The 20,278-nt window shown below is 40.4% G+C and overlaps 1 protein-coding gene across 1 annotated transcript; it reads right to left on the reverse strand.

Annotated features, from left to right (window-relative positions):
- Positions 1–573: 573 nt before the first annotated feature.
- Positions 574–10,679, reverse strand: LOC127238508 (killer cell immunoglobulin-like receptor 3DL1). The gene is made up of 8 exons (XM_051207125.1): positions 10,667–10,679; positions 7,597–7,881; positions 5,904–6,197; positions 3,905–4,227; positions 3,393–3,408; positions 1,719–1,886; positions 1,262–1,308; positions 574–717 (listed from the first exon to the last, which is right to left on the reverse strand). Exons 1-8 carry the CDS (start codon positions 10,677–10,679, stop codon positions 574–576), a joined length of 1,290 nt encoding a protein of 429 aa, XP_051063082.1.
- Positions 10,680–20,278: the final 9,599 nt, after the last annotated feature.

The raw sequence follows: 20,278 nt of genomic DNA on the forward strand, positions 1-20,278 counted from the left end.
CCACTAGAGACCATGATGTATTCAATGAGGGGAGTGGGAGGAAAAAAAAAAACCTGAGTACAAATGTTGGCATCACTGTCCTTAAGAAATGAAGAACATGAAGATTTTCTTAGAAAAAATAGCAGTTGGGTATGGATATGATCAAAATACACATACATGTAAGGAACTGTCACGAGACCCATTATTTTATGTAATAGTATAATATATTATTCATGTATCCTGGAGCTTCGTGTTGATATGAAACTGTGAAATACTCAACATGGTCACACCCTCAAGTTATTTGGTAAAGGTTGGAAGGAGTGAAATGAAATAGACAACCACGAACTAAGAAAAAGGGTTTGATTTCTGTCCAGTGGGTAGCGAGGACCATAGGACTTGTTTGTAAAGGAAGAGCGCTTTCACAGTAGGAATAATGAAAATGTTCCCAAACTTAGAGACCTCTGTCTTCAGATTCCAGCTGTTGTTTCACTTCATCTATCAGTCTTTTCTGGAGAAATGGCTGCGGTCTCCAGAGAAGACTTCCCCAGATCACTGAGAACTCATGGGGTGCAGGGACTCTCCCATCATGGTGCATCATTTGCTCATTGTCATGTACACACTGGGGTAAGTGGAAAATTCCTCAGGAAACTGGGAAACCTTCGCGGTCAAGTTTTGTTTGAAGATAATCTGATCAAATTCTGTGTATGTCACTTCCTGAATTTCTTGTCTCTCAGGGTCCTAGAAAGAGGTAAGTTTTTTAATTAGTTATAATAATTGCATCATTTGTGTATTATTTTAAATATATATTTATTATTTTTTATTATTTTACATACTGATCCCAGTTCCCTCTCTTTCCTTCCCTCCCATTCCCCCTGACACCCTTCCAATCCCATCCTGCTCCACAGGGAGGGTGATGCCTTCCGGGAGGGATCATCAAAATCTGTCAAGTCATTTGGAGTAGGGTCTAGGCCCTCCCTCCTGCCTCTAGGTTAAGGGAGTATATCTCCATGGGGAACATGCCCCAAAGTCCTTTTGTGTACCAGGGATACATCCTGGTTCCACTGTCACAGGTCCCTTAGATTGCCCAGGCCTTCTAACTGAGACCCATGTTCAGGGGTCTGAGTTGGTCCAATGCTGGTTTCCCAGCTATTGATCTGGGGGCCCACGAGCTCCCCCTTGTTCAGGTCATGGTAAATGTTAAACCACATTGTACACACATATCCTTTCAGATTATGAAGGACTATTACGCTGTATGGAAGAGGGCAGACTTAGGAGGACCTACCTGTCTGTTCAGGCTTGTTCTCACTTCAGACTCTGGATCCATGTTGGCTGCATTTTTAGAGGACAGAAATAGTTAAACAGACAATAAAGCAGCCTGCATTCTCGTTTGAGATTCATTGTGCTAGAGAGAGGTATGTTAAAACCCAAGGTTGCTTGCTTTCCACACAGCAGAGTCAGGTGTTCTGCTTCTCTATGTTCACAATTCCATCCCACCCACGCTCTACCCTAATAATTCTCTCGAGCATTATCTGTCTCTTCCTTTGCCCATCTCTCTTGCAAAACTTCTCGTACATATTTGTGTATGCTACTGATGCGAGGATGCCGAATGTCCATTCAGGGATTTCTCAGTGATCTGGGATTTCAGGGGAAGAACAAGGGCTCTCTTGCCTCTCTAGAAAGCCCGGCCTCTGTTTCTCTGTCTTGGCCCAAGTACACTTTTGTAAATGAAGAACACACACCTGAATTCCTCCGGTCTTGCATTCTCACACTATGCAGATGACGCTCACTGGCTTGTTCCCGAGACTTACTCTTTTTGGCAGAGAAACAAGAGCAAAGGAGGACGATGAGGAACACAGGGATCATGGCCACTGACAGCCCAATCACAACATTCTGGTTCTTGTGGTTATCTGGAGGAAGATGTGAACCCAATAAGAGGTGCATCATGGGGTACTGATTTTGATAGATTGCCTAATTTCATTTATTTTTGCATAATTAACATACTATTTGTTTCAGGACAGGAATCCATGGAGAATATACTACCATTATTTTGCTAAATGGGTGGTGTCAAACTGACTCTCAATGACTTATCATTATACTCATATATTAGTGCATTTCTCACCTCAGCAGGTGAGCTTGTATTTTTGATTGATGGTAATTAATACAGATAGCAACAACTGACTAAGGTGCATAGAATAAGAGATTGTTTATTTCTTGTACATAAATTACACCTTTACATCCCATTTTCTTATGTTCAGGGAACATCGTGAAGAGATTTCAAAAAGAAGCTGTGGATAAATACAGGAAACGTGTCTCTGGACACAGTAGGGCATTTGTGTATATGAAATTCACAGTAAGTTGAGAGCATATGCCCATGACCAGTGTAAGCTCAAGCAGGACAAAATACAAGCATGGAGAGTGGAGGTGAACATGAAATCCTATACTTAACCAAGATGCTATATGCAATTGATAACTAATTGGAGGGGTGTCAGTTTTAGAAATGTTGTTACCAGTAAGTTGACTAGGCTCCAGCAGAAGGTCACACAGCCAAGAACATACCGGCATTATGCAGAATACTGGGTGCAAGTATCTCAATCCGAGCTTGATACAAATGCTCAGTTCATCTGCTTCGCAACTTACTTCTACAACACCCTTGAACAAAAACTCTAATTCTATTGTAGGAAAGAAGCGAAGTCAAGCCTATTTCTGCCAGAGACAGCTTTTAGAAAACAGAATCTTTTCTGCTTGCTTGCTTCCCTTTCCAGTCCCTATCATCTCCTCCCCAGGAGAAACAAAGCTAGAGTGAGCACTTCATTTATCCTGGAAGGTAATACAATTTAATTTTCTTTTCACTGGCAGGAAGTCTCAGGTACAGAAATTAGAGATGTGAACAGTCAATCCTTTTACTTTCTGTGATGCTGTAAAACACTTCCAATGTTATGAGTTTCAAAAATCAGAGAGGGGAGATGTCAATATTAAGACTACTGAGTCAGGAGGGAGCTAGACAAAAAAAAAAAAAAAAAAAAAAAAAAAAAGAACCAGAGTTTGGTCTCTACGTTTCCATGGTAGAGAAGATGAATCAGTTACACACTAGTTTGGAATCTGTTTCTATGCATGATTGAGATATCTTGTTGACACTCTCCTTGAATTTCAAGTCATTATCAGTCCATAGGAATACTGTCGGGAGAGCTGTGCTTTGCCCCAACTGATTTGAATCTCATTCCTTTTTTGTTTTCGTTTTTTTGAGACAAGGTTTCTCTGTGTAGCTTTGGAGCCTCTCCTGGAACTCACTCTGTAGCCCAGGCTGGCCTCAAACTCACAAAGATCTGTTTGCCTTTGCCTCCCTAGTGTTAGGATTAAAGGCGTGTGCCACCACCGCCAGGCTTGAACCTCATTCTTAATGAGTTGGTCCTGACCAGTTTCTGTATCTGCCTGGGTACATAGGTATCCCAATGTGGATATAAAGTTACGTAAGAAGTGTCTGCCATTTTGTAATCTCATACCAGGTCTCAAATTCCATGTCTTTTATAAAAGGCTTTCAGCTGAAATATATTTATGTCCCTTTCCCCTTCACCCTCCTGTTTCTAGTCCTTTCCATTTACTCTTCCTCCAAGCTTTCCCATATCCCCATACCTTTTTTGCATTGGTAGCCTTCTTTTTCTCTGATAATTATTGTTATATGTATTATATGTATGTGTACCCTCTCTCTCTCTCATTCCCCCCTCTCTCTACACACACACACACACACACACACACACACACACACACACACACACGGGAAGAGACAACAGAACACACAACAGTCCTTCTCTGTAGTTCCCCATGATTCTTACTCTCTATCATCAGTGTGAAGGTTCTCAGATAATCATTTAAGATTTTTTTTTAGTCACTAGACATGAGATATATCTGAGACTTTCTTACCTGTGACAGGAACGTATATATCTGAGACTTTCTTACTTGTGACAGGAACGTACAAGGGGTCACTTGGGGAAGACCACATGTGGGAGGAGTTCCTGAAAAAGCCATAGCATCTATAGTTCCCTTTATGGATTACAGGACCAAGAAAGAAATTGGCCTGGAATGCCCCATTGTGACTCTGCACAGCAGGCTGCCCATGTCCATGAGGTACCCCTTCTCTGGACAGATGGAACATGTCAAACTGATGGTCTGAGATGCAGGCCAAGGTCATGTTCTCTCCTGACATCACTACAGGGCCCATCAGGGCTGCCAGGGAAGGTTTCTTGTATAAACCTGGAAGAAATGAGACAGAGACAGTTAGGGGGGCATTTATCAGTGTTCATTATCTCCTAAGTGTTCTCTCTCCATGCTTACATTTTTCTGTGAGCTCTCTTTGCACTTTACCCTCTCCCCATCTTTATTTTTTATTTTTCCTCTTGTTTCTTTCTCTCTCTTCCATTCTGTGTTATCTTATTTAGTCTGTGACCTCACTCTGCCCTCAAATATTTTACCCCAATTTTTGCTTTCTTGACATTTTCTGCCTCTATTTGCATTTGTTCATCCTATCTGTCTTTTACAGTAATGTTTTTTTTTTTTTAACACACATTAGTTTTATCTAGCAATTGACTTTATTGTGAGGTATTCATATGCACATACAATGTATTTTCATAGTTATTCTGAAAATATGTCTTAGTTTTTGTAGTCAAACTATGTCTTCATCATTTTATGGTTGTTCTTTAAAAATTGTTATATATATTTATATGTATATAATATTGATCATATTAGTGACATTATTCTCTGTTGCCCCTCTACTTCCGCTGATCCCATTCATCTTCCTAATTGGGTTCCCTTTTACTTTCGAAAATTTCCAATTGTTTTGCAGGTCAATGGGTTACCGGAGTTCGTTTTAATTAGCATACAAAGTAATGGGCTTCATTATGACATCCCCATACACCCCCTTTGTTCAGTTCATTCCCACTTCCCTCGCTGATCCATTCCCTCCCTTTTATCCTCTTTCATGTCGTATTTCTTTCCCACCCCTCTGTGTTAATTTTTTTCTTCCTCTCATGGCCACCCTTCTGATTTCATGACCCATAACTTTTTTTAAAAGATTATTTTACATATTTTAAAAATCCTACATATTCTAAAAATCTAGAATCTGGTATCATTCCATTTTTCACTGTCATTCTCGTCCCTGTTTACAAATTCATGTTGATTAATCTCTGTTTTTAGAGCATGTTTGTTTCCCTTGAACAGTGCCCAGGATGACCTTTCCTTTCTTGTTCCCCTTATTGTGTGTACTGCCCAAGTGTGACTCATCATCTGCCTCCCAAGCACTTTCAATTTTGGCTTACACCTCTGTAAGAAGTCTACACATCGTGTATCTGACAAGCTTTGTGTTGAAATATTTAACATCTGCCATTACTTCTCCATCTCTACTTTCAGAGTTTCCTTTCAGGCTTCCATCTTTTTGTGATTTTTCTCTTCCCACACATGTTGTGTTTATTAATCTTTAGCCCTTCCTGGGTGCCACCTGTGTGAACGCTTAAGGACTCCTTAATAACCAGTCCAACTGAGCACATGGACTCAGGTCAGACACATGATCTGTCTGTCTCTCATGGTAGATGTATTATAGAGGTAGAAGCAAAAAACAAATTCTGAACTGAGAGTCTGAATGATAGTAGAAGACTTTGTTCTGCCTGATTCATATAATGCTCACTGAATTGTCATTTTCTGTTTATCCCTACCTCTGAATCCTTTGCACCCCCCTGTGTCTGTACTTTGCAGTGTGACCTATGGCCTGTTCTTGTAACAATGTTTTCCTTGTTTTATGACAGTAAAATACTCACCATGGATGTCTTTGTTTAAGTTTCCCACACTCATCTTCCCCATCATGTCCCAGGATTTTCAGTTTACAGAGTAAGAGCTTTGTATCACAAAGTAATGAAGAACAGATAACACCCTCTTACCTGTGATCTTTATGTCAATAGGGTCACTGGATTTGGACCACTCATATGGGGTATGATTGAAGGAACCATAACATATGTAATTCCAAGCATGGGCAGATGTCATAGGACCTATTGAAAAGATGGCATGGGACCCTCCAAGATGGGATTCTGTATAACAATTAATTATTTCCTTTCTTTGTGAAGTCAAAATGAAGGTGTCAAACATAATCTCTGAATGACACTCCAGGATCACCTTCTCTCCTGAATTGACCAGGGGTGTTTGTGGAGCCAAGAGGAAAGGCTTCTCGTAGATTCCTAAGAATAAAAAAGAAAATGTATGAACACGATCACACTCAGTGTCCTTGAAAACCTATGGTTCTCCCTTAAGAAGTCTGTTGTTCCTGTTAGAGCTCTGGTGCATTTGGTTGTGTATATTTCAACTTTGTATTCAGGCTTTGAAATATTCATGTGTAGATTTATCACTTATCTGGTTCTAGGATCAACACAATACTTTCCTGCTGGCTTGTGCTGAGAATGTGTCTTTTGAACTCTTCTTCCGTAGACTGTATTGTCCTTTTCTAAGTGTTGGGAGTGCAGGAAACATGACAATTTTCACACAAGACTGCTTTATGTGTCCTTTTTAATGCTAGGTTCAATAGAGTATAATCCTTAGCAGGATGAAAAAATTGTTATTGAGGATGTGCGACCTGGAAACTCTTCTGACCCTCTCTGTGGTTCAAATTTACTGTAATGTATCCCTGATCCAGAATCAAGAGTGTTGCTTCCTCCAAACTTGTTGATGTATTGGCATGTTGACTTTACTGCTCTCAGTGTATGCCCTCCCTGGCTCTTTTTTGTTCATTTAATTATTTATTTTAAAATATTTTAAAATTTATTATTTTTTATTATTTTACAGATCAATCCCAGTTCCCTCTCCCTCCATCCCATGCCCCCAACTCCCTCCCTTCCTATTCCCCACCCATTCCACAGGGAGGATGATGCCTTCCAGGAGGGATCATCAAAATCTGTCAAGTCATTTGGAGTAGGGTCTAGGCCCTCCCTCCTGTCTCCCTTAAGCTCCCTGGCTCTTAATTTGCCCTTTACTTGGTTTAAAAAATTAGTTTCCAATCACTACCATAACAAACTACCACAAATGTGATTCATAAAAAGAACACAAGTGTTCTGGAGATCAGAACCCTGAAAAGCTCAAATGGCCTAAATTTCATATCTTCAGGGAAAATTACTGCTCAAAGCACTAGGGAAATACCCATTTATTTCTACATTCCAGCTTCTACAGACCTCATGCATTCATTGATACTTAGAGTCTTCCTACACTGTCAGAGTTATCAATAGACTGTCTCCCTCATAATGGTTTGTTCTGCCAGCTACTGAATTTGTCCTTATTTTATGATATCAGTGCTAGTAGTTTTAAGGACCCAGGATAACTCAGGCTTTTCTTCCACTCTGATGTCAACTTGTTAAGATCCGAGTTCCATCTTCAATCCCAATTTTTCCTAGATTCATTTTACACTCAGGAAGACTTAGGGACTAGAAAGTACATGTCCTAGTGTATTGTATTGTGCCCAGGACATTATCCATTTCTCTGTTTTGAATATGCCTTTATAAATATAAACCTCTCACTAGCACCATTTAGACAATTACAGGGCTGAGGGATTTGTGGGAATGAAAAGTCACTTCACATATCATATCTGACCTGAAATTATGATCTTCAGAGGGTTACTTTGTGCTGCAGGTTTATTAGGGGATTGTCCATGAAAACCGTAGCATCTGTAGATTCCTGCATATGCTGGTGTTATTGGACCCAAGACAAGGCTCCTTTGGAAAAATCTTTCAGGGATTGGAGAGGTAGGATCTCCATTTTCTTTGTGCAACTTGAACACGTAAGACTCACTATGAGAGTCACATTGAAGTTCTACATGCTGTCCCTGTGGAACAACATGACTTGGCCAGATAGAGAGTGAAAGCTTGTCATGGCTTTCTGCAGAGACATGAGTAACATGTAACATGAGAACAGAGTAATATATGTAACGATTTTCCTTCAACCCTGAGATGTGATCCTCCAATCTTCACTTTGGGGATCCTTGCTGTAACAATTTTCTCTGCATTGAAACATTCCTGCTTCTCAGGGAAATGCAAATCAAAACAATTCTGAGATACCATCTTACTCCTGCCAGAATGACTAAAATTAGAAACACCAATGACAGCGTATGCTGGAGAGGATGTGGAGAAAGTGAACACGCGTACACTGCTGGTGGGATTGCAAATTCATTCAACCATTTTGGAGATCAGTATGGCAGTTCCTCTGGAAAATGTGAATCAGTCTACCACAGGACCTGGCAATTCCACTCTTAGGCATATACCCAAATGATCCACATCCATGCAACAAGGACATCTGTTCAACTATGTTCATAGCAGCATTATTTGTGATAGCAAGAACCTGGAAGCAACCTCGATGCTCCTCAATTAAAGAATGGATAAAGAAAATGTGGCAATTTACACAATGGAATACTACTCTGCAGAAAAAATAATGGAACCTTGAAATTCACAGGCAAATGGATGGAACTCGAAGAAACAGTCCTGAAGAAACCATCCTGAGTGAGGTAACCCAGTCACAAAAGATGAACATGGTATGTACTCACTCATATATGGATTTTAGACAGAGAGCCAAGGACCTCAAGCCTACAATTCACACTGCCAGAGAAACTAGGATACAAGGCTGAACCTAAGAAATTCATACAAGGTCTCTCACAGAAGGGGGAAGGAATAAGATCCCCTGAGCATATTGGGAGTGGGGGCAGTGAGTGGAGTGGGAGCTAGGGGTAAGAGAAGGGGAGGCAAACATATGGACTAGGAAGATGGAGTCAGGGAAAGAACAGAAAATAGCAAACAAAAACACAGAGAGAAATACAATAAAAGAGGGAGCCATTATAGGTTTGAAGAGAAAACTGACTCTAGAGAAATGTCCAGAGACCTACCAGGCTGACCCCAACTAACAATCTGAGCAACAGTGGAGAGGCTACCTTAAATACCTTTCCCTGATAATGAGATTGATGATTAACTTATCTATTATCATAGAGCCCTCATCTAGTATCTGCTGGAAACAGAAGCAGACACCCACAGCTAAACACTGAGCCAAAATCCTGGAATACAGATGCAGAGAGGAAGGAGTGATAAGAAAATGGGGTCAAGACCAAGCTACAGAAACCCACAGAGACGCTGACCTGAACAAGGAGGACCTCACGGACCCCCAGACTGATAGCTGGGAAACCATCATTGGACCTACTCAGACCCCCTGAACATGGGTCTCAGTTAGAAGGCCTGGGCAGTCTAAGGGACCTCCCTCTGACAGTGGAACCAGGATGTATCCCTGGTGAATGAAAGGACTTTGGGAGCACATTCCCCATGGAGGGATACTCCCCTAACCTAGAGGCAGAAGGGAGTGCCTAGACCCTACTCCAAATGACTTGACAGATTTTGATGATCCCTCCTGGAAGGCATCACCCTCCTTGTGGAGTGGGGAGGCATGGGAGGGAGGGAGAAGTAATTAAAAAAATAATAAAAAGAAAAATACTTAGAAAAGAAAATCCTACTTATATAATCAGCAAGACTATTTTTCAGAAATTAAGTATATAAAAATTTTCTCACAAAGATAGAAGCAGAGAAAATCCATCATAGTAAGCACAGGAAATTCTATGGAGTTTTTGAAGTTGAAAGAAAAGGCTGTTAATGAGTTACATGAAAATATATTCACGTAGAAAAAGTAGAAGTAGCTGACTAAAAGCAACCCATAATAAGATGTTACAATAATGTACTCATGGTACACAAATTATATCTGTAGAGCACATGGGTGAAGAAAATATAATCTCCTAAATTATTTGTAAAGTGCCATAAATATGTAAAAATTATAAATAATAACATCAAAATCTCAATATGTGTGGAGGTGTTCTGGAGAGGGTATAGCAAAAGGGAAGATACATTTTAATTAAAAATTGAAAGTTCACCAGGTGTTGTGACCCACACTAAATCATAGCATGTGAAAGGTAGAGGCAGGTGAATATCTGAGTCATGGGTAGCTTAATATACAAAGCACGTTCTAGGATAGTCATATCTCCACAGAAAAATCTGCATTGAAAAAGCAAAAAATAAAATTTACCTACCCCAGGCCAGTGTCTGGGACAATATGGGACAGATCTTCCAGGCTGGTTTGCAGCCTCCTAATTTTGCTATTTAGTGCACTCAGCAAGATATCACTCACAGAAGCCAACAGGTGAAACCCAGTGATTCCTGATCCCCAACTACAATGAAACATATCTATTGGGATGGATTTAGGATCCCCAAGTTTTAAGGATGGACTCACCACCTGCTTGTGCCAATGTTCTTTGGACTAGGAAGAAGCCTGGAAAGAAAAACTCATGATGGATGATCTATCTCCTTCCAATCACCTGGCCATCTGACACCCCTGCCCCTGATGGGCCTCTGTGCAGTAGAATTAGAGAGTATGTAGTTAAGATGAACTCATGCACTAATATCCACAATGGAAGCTTGTGTATCTGCTGTGGATAGATCCAGCCTTCTACAACAATATTCCCACCCTGTTATTCTACACCCTTCATTCCGTGCAAGACTCACCAGTACACATCAGCTTTAGGAGCACAGTCAGCATGGTGTTACTTTGACAGGCAAGACACAGAACCAGAATAAAACCTGTAGGATGTTTTGAAGAAGCTCGAGGTGTCTACCTGACCACAGCACGGAAACCTTACCAACAGACAACATCCGCGCTTACCCCCATGATTACTAAGTTTTCTGAGAGAATGTGTCTCTGTAGCCCTGTCTATTCTGGAATGCGCTTTCTAGGCCAGGCTGACTTTGAATTCAAACAGCATTAGCATCTGTTTCTCAAGTGCTTGGATTAAAGGTGTGTTTTCCAATACTAGGCTTTAAGAGAACTGCCCCCCCCTTTTTTTTTTTACCATGGCCTTGAGGACCAGAACTTCTTGGAAATTTCTCACCTCAGCTCTTAACCAACAGCATTAACCATGACTACAACTATGTTGCATTTTGGACCCACTGCCTTTATTCAACACGGTTAAGTTTGATTATTGTACTAAAACTTCTGATTTGTTTTGTTGCTTTCTAAATCTGAGACTCCATGCTTCTTCTGGTGTTCTGTGCAGCATGCCCAATGAGTATTAATCATGTTATAAGATCAATCCTAATGTGTCAGTCAAAACCACTATGCTGCCTGCCATTAATCCTGTGTCGGGTTGTAGTTATTCAAGTTCTTAGTTAATTGTGTAGTCATTTAGAATAATAAAATTCCACTTCTTAAAAAAACAAACATACAAAGCAAGTATGTTTTGCTTTACTTGAAATTGAAGACGTAATGTTTACCTTATATAAAAAATTCATTTTATAATATGTGTGAGCATATGCACGTTAGTTCTGGTGCATGGAAGGCCAGTAGAAGGCATTGATTGGATGCTCTGGCGCTGGAGTCGCAGGCAGTTGTGCACCTCCTGCTGGGGGCACTGGGAATTGAAGTTGGGTCCTCTGCAAGGACGGAAGTCACTTTTAACCTCTGAATGATCAATCTCTCCAGCCCTTACTTAACAATTCCTTACCCAAACCCCTGATATATTTATTACATGTGTTGCTTCATTTGTTGAGTGGCTGACAGAAATATGAGAATTTTTAATAGGTACAGTTTGACAACTTGTTTTAGCATATTTTCGGAAAATCTTGTTTTAAAAGATTCTTTCCTGACTCTACAGGACTTGTTCTTTATTTCGGAAGGACACATTATATTCTCATCAACGAACCTAGATATGAAACACCGTTATTCTTATTTTCAGATAAAATACATATTTAATAAATCTTTTGAATACCATCATGATGGTGAAATCACCTTAATTTCTTTTTTATTTAAAAAAATGTACTTTTCATTTTACATACCGTCCCAGTTCCCCCTCACTGCCTTCCTCTTGTTTCCATATCCATCCCCCATACCATCCTCATCCACTCCTCAGAGTGGATAAAGCCTTCTTGGAGAGTCAACAAAATCTGGTATACTAAATTAAGGCAGGACAGAGACACACCCATTTGTTAAGGCTGAGCAAGGTTTTCCACCACAGGGAATGGGCTTCAAAAAGCCAGTTCCTGCACCTGGCATAGGCCCTGTAAACAGCAATATTCTTATGATGTATTTCTAGAAGACTCTATCAGGGCCTAAGAAGCTGCAAGACATGGAAAACAATTGGGAACATTTAAAAAGGGACTGACTATTGGCCACACAAACCCTGTGTTGCCTTTCCAGATTTTCATTCACCATGAAACCCAGACAGAATGCTACGGGTTGAATAGAGGCAACCAATCCCCACCACTCCAGACACAGTTATAGCCACATCAGCAGAATGCCAATGAGACAAGGATCTCCTTGGCTGCCACTAAACTAAGCTATTTTTCCTGTTAAGTGACAGTTGAGCTTCTGCGGGAACCATTTCTTCTTTGACAATGCACTTTCATTAAGGACTCACTGAGATACAGGATGCAGTGTTCTGCGAGGCCAGATGCTGATAAAGCCTCAGCTCAGTCAGCTTCCTTTCTGTGTGCATTGAAATCAGCAGGTATTTGTGAGACATTAGGACCTACAGGATGTGTGAAGTTCAGTTCCTGACCACACATTTCTATATTTGTTACTTCACATGCAAAATAATCAGCTCTCTCTCTCTCTCTCTCTCTCTCTCTCTCTCTCTCTCTCTTGTGAAATACTTAGTTGATCTTATGTGGACACTTAGAATAAATAAAAAAAAACATCCTTCTATTTAAATTTCAAATATAATAGGATGACTTTCCTAAAATTGTCTAGTGGTGCTCAAATTCCTGTCTCTTTTTCACCTTTACTTTTAAAAAAAATTTTTTTCCCTGCCATCCTTTATTACGCTTGCCTAGGTTATGCCAGAATTCACTCATGAATCACAGACTTGTCTTACATGAGTCGCTTCTCCTCCACCCAGCCTGATGCTGGCAACACATGTGTGCACTACCCTTATCGTCTTTATTTTGCTTTTAGTGGAGAAACACTTTGTTTTATAGTTTCATTGTTGTGGGTGAAATACAAGGAGTGCATGTTTACAGTCAGCTTGTTTATTTCACCCATAAGCATTTACAAACATCCTATTCAGGAAGTAATGTCAGTATCTAAATATTGGGCAGGCCTCTTCACACCATTACGCTAAACAGGAATAATTTCCCCTAACATAGTAGACAAACTCTCTATGATTTAGACAAACTCTTCAGGCTCTGTCTTGAAGTGATTCTAGATTTCCGGAATTTGACATTTAAGTTAAAATTCGCACTACAGAAATGCCAAGCTGACGCTACCATTTACAAGCTTCCTGGTATGTTTGGAAACAAGTGTTGCCACTTTACCAGCTGCTCCTCTCTTGAGAATGTACCTGAAGGACTTTTCCTCATCAGCACACCGTGGATACGTTTGCATATTCCTATTTGCTGAGTCACCAGTTAATCGCAGCTGCTATGGGACCACTAGTATGATAGCCATGTCTTGTCCAGAGACCAGCAACTCACTTCGTTCCTTTTCATCATCTGGCTCTTACTGTCTTTTCACTGGTCCTCTTTTGTGATGTTCTCTGAAGCTTGGAAGGGGTTAATTATAGCGGTTCTGAGATGGCCGTTGATGGGAGAAGTCATTCTGTAAATACTTTTTTTTTTTTTTTTGGTTAATGAATAAAGTGCTGTTGGCCAATAGGAAAGCAAGATAGGCGGGACTAGGAGACGAGGAGGAGCCAAGGAAGTAGTAGGGAGGAGTCAAGATGAGAGACTGGAGAGAACAGAGGTCTGGGCCCTCTCTCCGGTAAGATGAGACCACGTGGGAATACTTAGATTAATAGAAATGGGTTAATACTTAAGGCAGAGCTAGCCGATAAGAAAGTAGAAACGGACCAACAGCTTTATATCTAATACAGCATCTCTGTGTGTTATTTGGGGTTGACAGGGGGGGGGGTTTAAGGACCAGACCGGCAGGAGAAAACCTACTCTTAACAGGCTCTTTTCCCTCTGTGTTGTTTTAGATCGCTTGGGCTGAAGTGTCTGAATTTGTTACTGGTCACCCCCCTCCCCCCACATCTGGTCTTCTTTCTACTTCTAGTTGTTTTTTCTGGTCTCTTATTACTTGGATATTTTAGCCACCATCCCTTATTCTTTGTTCCCTTATGCTCTCTTCATCTCTGTACCATACCTGTCTCTATAAGTTTCTTGGATCATTATAAAAGACATGTCATTAATTCTCTCTTTCTCTGACACACATACACACTCGCACGCAGTATGATTGTTTGTCAATATATCACAAAACTCAATGATTTTAGGCAAGCTAAAATTAATAAAAAGTTAAAAATAGAGAGGCATAATTTTTAATCTTGCTTCCACATATTGAAATATGCAATATTTATTTTGTGAATCTGGCTCACTATGATACACATAATGATTTCTAGTTGTGTAAATTTTCTTTTGAATGCTCTTAAATAGAACATTTCATTGTTGGTGTGTTAGGAGAATAAAGGTTCTTGTGGCCACTGACAACTAGGGCAACCAGGAATGTTAACCATGCATATGACCTGTTTTCCTCATAGGAGGCTGAGAATTCAGTGTGATTAATAGTCTTGCATTATTTGCTATTTGAAAGGTAAGTTAATATCAGCATACAAACAGGACCAGAGGTAGCTAGCAGTCTGTAAGTTCTCGGAAAGACCAGTCCATATATAGCTCCTACAATGATAACCACAGATACTTAATAGTCTAGATGTTGTTTACATTATCTTTATAGCCAGACTCTCCAGAACTAGGACCAGAGGTCACTATTAGCCCAAATTACTAAACTGTCTGTATGACTAAGAACATACAAGATCCTTCCATAGGCACTTAAACCAATGTTGGTAGCCTATCTTCTTGGAAGAAATGCTATGTATTCTGTGTTGAGTTTGATATCATCATATTTCCTTTTGAACTATGGATTTTATTATTCCAGGATTATTTTTTCTTCTCAAAGTATACTGTGCTTAAATATCCTTAATAAACTGCTTTGTGTCAGACTCCAGAATTTTGTACCAACCCAATGAACTAAGTCATGATGATCTGTTTCTTTACTGCCTCTGGAGGTTTATTTCTCTTATGCATGCAGCATACACAAGGATCCCCACAGCTGGCAACTACTGGGAAGTGCTAAGTCCTCAGAGAAGGTTAGAACAACTTCCTTTAAGTAGAAATTAGGGGTTCATGAATTGCTGGCCTCTGATGGAATGTTTCTCGACCATAAGTGAGAGAACAGAATTATCACAGGTTCTAATCAGTCCTATGAGACAAATAATTTTGTACAATTATTGTGTGTTTAATATCCAAAGTAGAAGTAAAAATATTCAGAAAAATAGCTCTGCAACTTTATTCACACAGACACCAGTGTATACAAACCTTATAATGAGGAGAGAAAATCTCTAGCAAGTATTTTGCAAGCTGAAGTACAGTATTTTTTTTTCTTGTACCCCCTCAGGAAAAAATGCAAAAGAAAAAAAGGAGAGATGAAGGGAGGGGAGGGAGTTGGAGTGGGTGTAAATTTTCTGATGGACACGTCTTGTCAGGTCTCAGCAGGGTGTTCCAAATTTACTTTGCAGCTGCTCAGATTCCGGGACGGCTAAATCCATTCAGGACTCACCTTCCCAAGTGATTTGGGTGTAACTATTTTCTCCAGCTACACAACTCTTGATTGTATATCCGAGGGACCTTAAGTCAACACAACCTAGAGACTGTTGCATTCTAATGTTTACTGGACCACTAGGTAATCATAGTTGGAATGAGTTCATTTGTGCAATAGCCATGCCAAGCTTCTCATTGCACAACTCCCCGTTCTCTGGCTATTATACTCTTTTCACGGCTGCCTCTACTATGATGAATCCTGAACTGTAAAAGAGTGATGGGAGATGCCATTATGTATATATGTTTCTCATACTGGTTAATGAATAAAGCACTGTTGGCCAATAGGAAAGGAAGATAGGAGGGACTAGGGGGACAAGGAGGAAAGAAGAAGTAGTAATTAGCAGTCAAGATTGGAGAGAGCTGGACGCCAGCTGGCTCTCCGAGGGTAAGATGAGACCAAGTGGAAATACATAGATTAACAGAAATGGGTTAGTACTTAAGACAGAGCTATCGGATAAGAAACTAGTACCTGGCCAACAGCATTATATCAAATACAGAGTCTCTGTGTATTATTTGGGGCTGGCATGGCGGCAGGACAAGACCGGTGGCAGGAGGAAAAAAAACCTTACTCGTTACACAAGAGGCTGATGTAGATTTGCCAAGATGGCTGTTTCTGGCAGGAGTTAGGGAGATGAGTCAGCATTGAATAGGATCAAAATATATCATATGTATATATGAAACGTGAAATTTGCTGGCGAATGGATGGAATCAGAAAAGATCATCCTGAGTGGGGTAACCCAGACCAAGAAATACAAACATGGTGCGTACTCCCTTACACCTGGGTGTCAGCTGTAAACTGAAGATAACCACGCCACAATACTCATAACCCAAACATCAAAGTAACAAGGAGGGCCTAATGGGGAACACATGAATCTCATTGTTAAGAGTAAATAGAATAGACATCAAAGGTGAATTTAGTGGAGTGTTCTGGATGGGGTAGTATCTTGGGAGCAGTTGAGAATAGCTGGGGGAAAGTGGAGGGGAAGAGTACTGGGAAACATGACTGAATCAGTGGCATCTCTGGGATGAGCTATAATTCTAGTGCAATGGAAACTTCAAGGAATCTATGAGGGTGATGACAGCTAAACTCCTAGGAATGGAAGACACAGAGCCTTTGTTAGCCATCTCCTGTAACTAGGCAAGACTTCCAGTGTAGTGATTTCGATTCCAAACCAGCCATCTGTCCTTTGACCTACAATTTGTGCTATCTACAAGATATGGTGTGGTAAATGTGGATTTGACCAGAAATTACGGGCTTGGCCAACCAATGACTGGTCTAGCTTGAGATCAATACCTTGAGAGGGAGCATTCCAATGACACCGCCTATCTCTTCTTAGAAAACAAACAGGATCCTTTATATATTTTGGATTTTGATGTCTAAGGACTCAAGAGAGTAGACACCACAATACAAATCAATACAATTGAAGTCTGGGGTACAGTGCTAAATTGAGAATTCTCACCAGAAGAGTCTCAAATGCCTTAAAGATATTTAAAGAAGTGCTCAACATACTTAATCATCAGGGAAATGCAAATCAAAATGACTATGAGATGCCAATTTATACCTGCAAGAATCACTAAGATTAAAAAAAATACTAAGACAACTTATGTTGGAAAGGATGTGTAGTCAGGGGAACACTCCTCCACTGATGATGAGAATGTAAACTTGTACAACTACTTTGGAAATCAGTATGGCAGAAAATTCTCAGAAAATTGGGAATCAATCTAACTCAAGACACAGCAATACAACTCTTGGGCATATACCCAGAGGTGCTCAATAAAATCACAAGGACACTTTTACCTATACAGATACAAATGGCTGTGGGCAGTGTGTTGCAAGCTGCTTCATGACATCATAGACCAGAGGTGGTGAGCATAGCTCCCAGAGCCGGTGGTAAACATACCCCTGCATATGTTGGAATGCCTAACTGGGTAGAGCCAGCAGCCAAAACCTCCACTTTAATCCTGCCCATGAAGTTTAGCAGAATAAAGACTCATGTGGTCAGAAAAAGTTAGAGATATACAGTAAAGACAGATTCAGAGGGGGAAAAATCTCTAAATGGTTTACAGTGTATTAAAAATATATGTAGGCTTTGGAGAGAAAAGCCACACATCCACGAGTCTATGGGTACCACATATTGAACTTTATGTGTTAAAAAGGGGACACAAAGTTGGGTAGGTCGGTCCAGGAGTAGTTGGTGCAGGGGATCAATGTAATCAATGCACATTGCTTGTAATCAAATGACTAACAAAAATAAAATTAAAATATAATAAGGACATTGTCATTTTTATTTTCTAGCATGTAATTCTTAGAATAAATATGAAATACGCTACACATGCTGTGAATGGAGGTAAGAAGGACCTTTCCAGAATCCCTGGGACTCTGTTACTATCTGCACTGGAAAGTGCCTATGCCTTAGCTAGGTATTTCAGAGTATAAGATCCAGGACGTGGTGCCCTTCATATGCCAGGAAGCACTATGACATTGGAAGGCACTGATGCAACTTCATTGTCAGTCTGGAAGGATTCCTTATTTATCAGGCTTTCTTTGACTACCCTCCCCCAGATGAGGGCATGAGGCTTAGTTGTTATGAATGCTCAGCCTTAGCTTACAATTGTCCCACTAGCTCTTTTAATTTAATATGTTTCTCTTCATTTGTGTTTTGCCTAGAGGCTTTTTACCATCCTTTCATTTTTTCTGTCTGACACCCCTACTCCCTCCAAGTCTGGCTGTCTGGTGGTTGGTGAACTGGTCCCTTGCTGTCTGGCCCCTCTCCATCTGGTCCCTGCCTGGCTGCACGGCTTACCTTTTTTCTTTGCCTGCCATCCCCATCTGAACCTCCCCTGCCTGGATATTGGATATTCTGATTTCAATTAGACAAATCAGGTACTTTAGGTAGGCAAGGAAGGCAAAGCAGCAGCGCATCTTTACATAGTTAAACAAATATTCTATTCCACAACATTCTTAGACTTGACAGTTGGGAGCCCCTTAATTTTCATCTCTAACTGATTATTTGAAAATAATTCTTATTTGATGTAATTTGCACATGAGCACTGCCCCTCACTAGCCTTATGATAGTGGCAGAAAACTTCAAGACATGAGGCTCAGTGTAATAACCTGAAACTGATACCAATGCTCAGTTATTCTACATCGACAACACCTTTGTTCCAAACAATAAACTCTCCCAAGGGGAAAAGGTGAGCAACAGAGGAACAGAGCTAGAAAGAGCACTTCAATGTTCCTGGGAAATGGGTCAAATTTACTGTCCTATTCACTTTTAGGGGTTTCTCAGGTGCATAAATGAGAGACAAATAGCCCCTATGCATCACATGCAATTCCCAAGCAATGACTGATGTTCAGAGTTTGACAGTCAGAAGGGGAATGATAAGGCTAAAACTACAGAGTCATGAGGCATCTGAGTTCGACATGTGAACCTAAGAGTATTTTGTCCCTATGTTTCCACATTAGAGAAGAGGAATTTACTCACAAATTTTTTGAGTTTGGTCCTGTACACAAAGGGCAAATTTTTAATGAACAGATTAGAGAGGGGGACAGGAGAGGGAGAGAGATGTAGTCAACGATGCTGTCTGCCTTTCTCTTATGGAAAGTCCTTCGAGGTTTGTCAGTGACCAGCACCCACTACATCCTTTAGCTCTGGGCTTTAGTCTTATAGAATGACATTATGTTGTTTTCTAAGAGGAGGTGACTCTGTTCCTGGGTTTCAGGATGTGACGAGACAGTAGGAATATTGTAGAGAGATCTATGTGTGTGAGGAATTAAAAGGTCAATACCATCTCTACTCTGCCCAAATTATCAAAACCTCATCCCTTTTCCCAGGTCTGTCCTAAGCCCTTTCAGTATCTGCTTGAAAACATAGATGTCACAGGGTACTTAGCCAAGCAAATTAAAGAGTGTTTGGGTGTTGTCCCTGACTATCATTCTGCAATGTCATTCTCAAACTCCTATCATTTGAAAAATGTCTTTAGTTGGATTATAAGTGTGCCCCTGTTCCTTTCTTCTCTCCAGACACTCCCAGGGATCCTTCCTCCAAGCTTTCCCATATTTTCCCTACTCTTAGGTTCACAGTCTTTTAAAAATTTCATTATTATTGCTATGTGTGTCACACACACACACACACACACACACAACATGCTGAGTCCATTTTTGAATAAATACATAGCTATATGTGTAGCACTAACAAAGAAAAAGATGCTTATCAAATATAAAAATTATATACATTATATCATTATATATATTTTATACCTTCAGGGCTATCTACAGTCATTCTTCTCTGTAGTTCCCTATGATAGTGTTCTCTCCATCATCAGTTGGATGGTTCTTAGACGTAGCTTTATGATTTGCATGAGGCCTACATGAAGCTTTCTTAAGTCTAGCAAGAAGGTACAGAGGGTCACTTGGGGATGGCCACCCACAAGAATATTCAATGAAGGAGCCATGGCATCTATAGAACCCTTTCTGGATTACACGGTCAAGAATGGCCTGGAATGTCCCACTGTGACTTTGCATGGCAAGCAGCCCATGTCCCTCTGAGGCACCTCTTCCCTGGACAGATGGAACATGTCAAACTGATGGTCCAAGATGCAGGACA

This window comes from Phodopus roborovskii, unplaced genomic scaffold (genome assembly GCF_943737965.1).
Source record: "Phodopus roborovskii unplaced genomic scaffold, PHOROB, whole genome shotgun sequence".
Classification (NCBI taxonomy): Eukaryota; Metazoa; Chordata; class Mammalia; order Rodentia; family Cricetidae; genus Phodopus; species Phodopus roborovskii.

Bases quoted from the DNA above. Each gene is read 5' to 3' on its own strand.
- LOC127238508 (XM_051207125.1), bottom strand. The intron at 6,198-7,596 runs GTCAGATATGAT...TTTTATTCTTAG, and splicing joins TCTGAAGATCATAATTTCAG to GAATCTACGAGAAGCCTTTC. The intron at 1,309-1,718 runs GTGTGTGTTCTT...CTAAAAATGCAG, and splicing joins GCAAGACCGGAGGAATTCAG to CCAACATGGATCCAGAGTCT.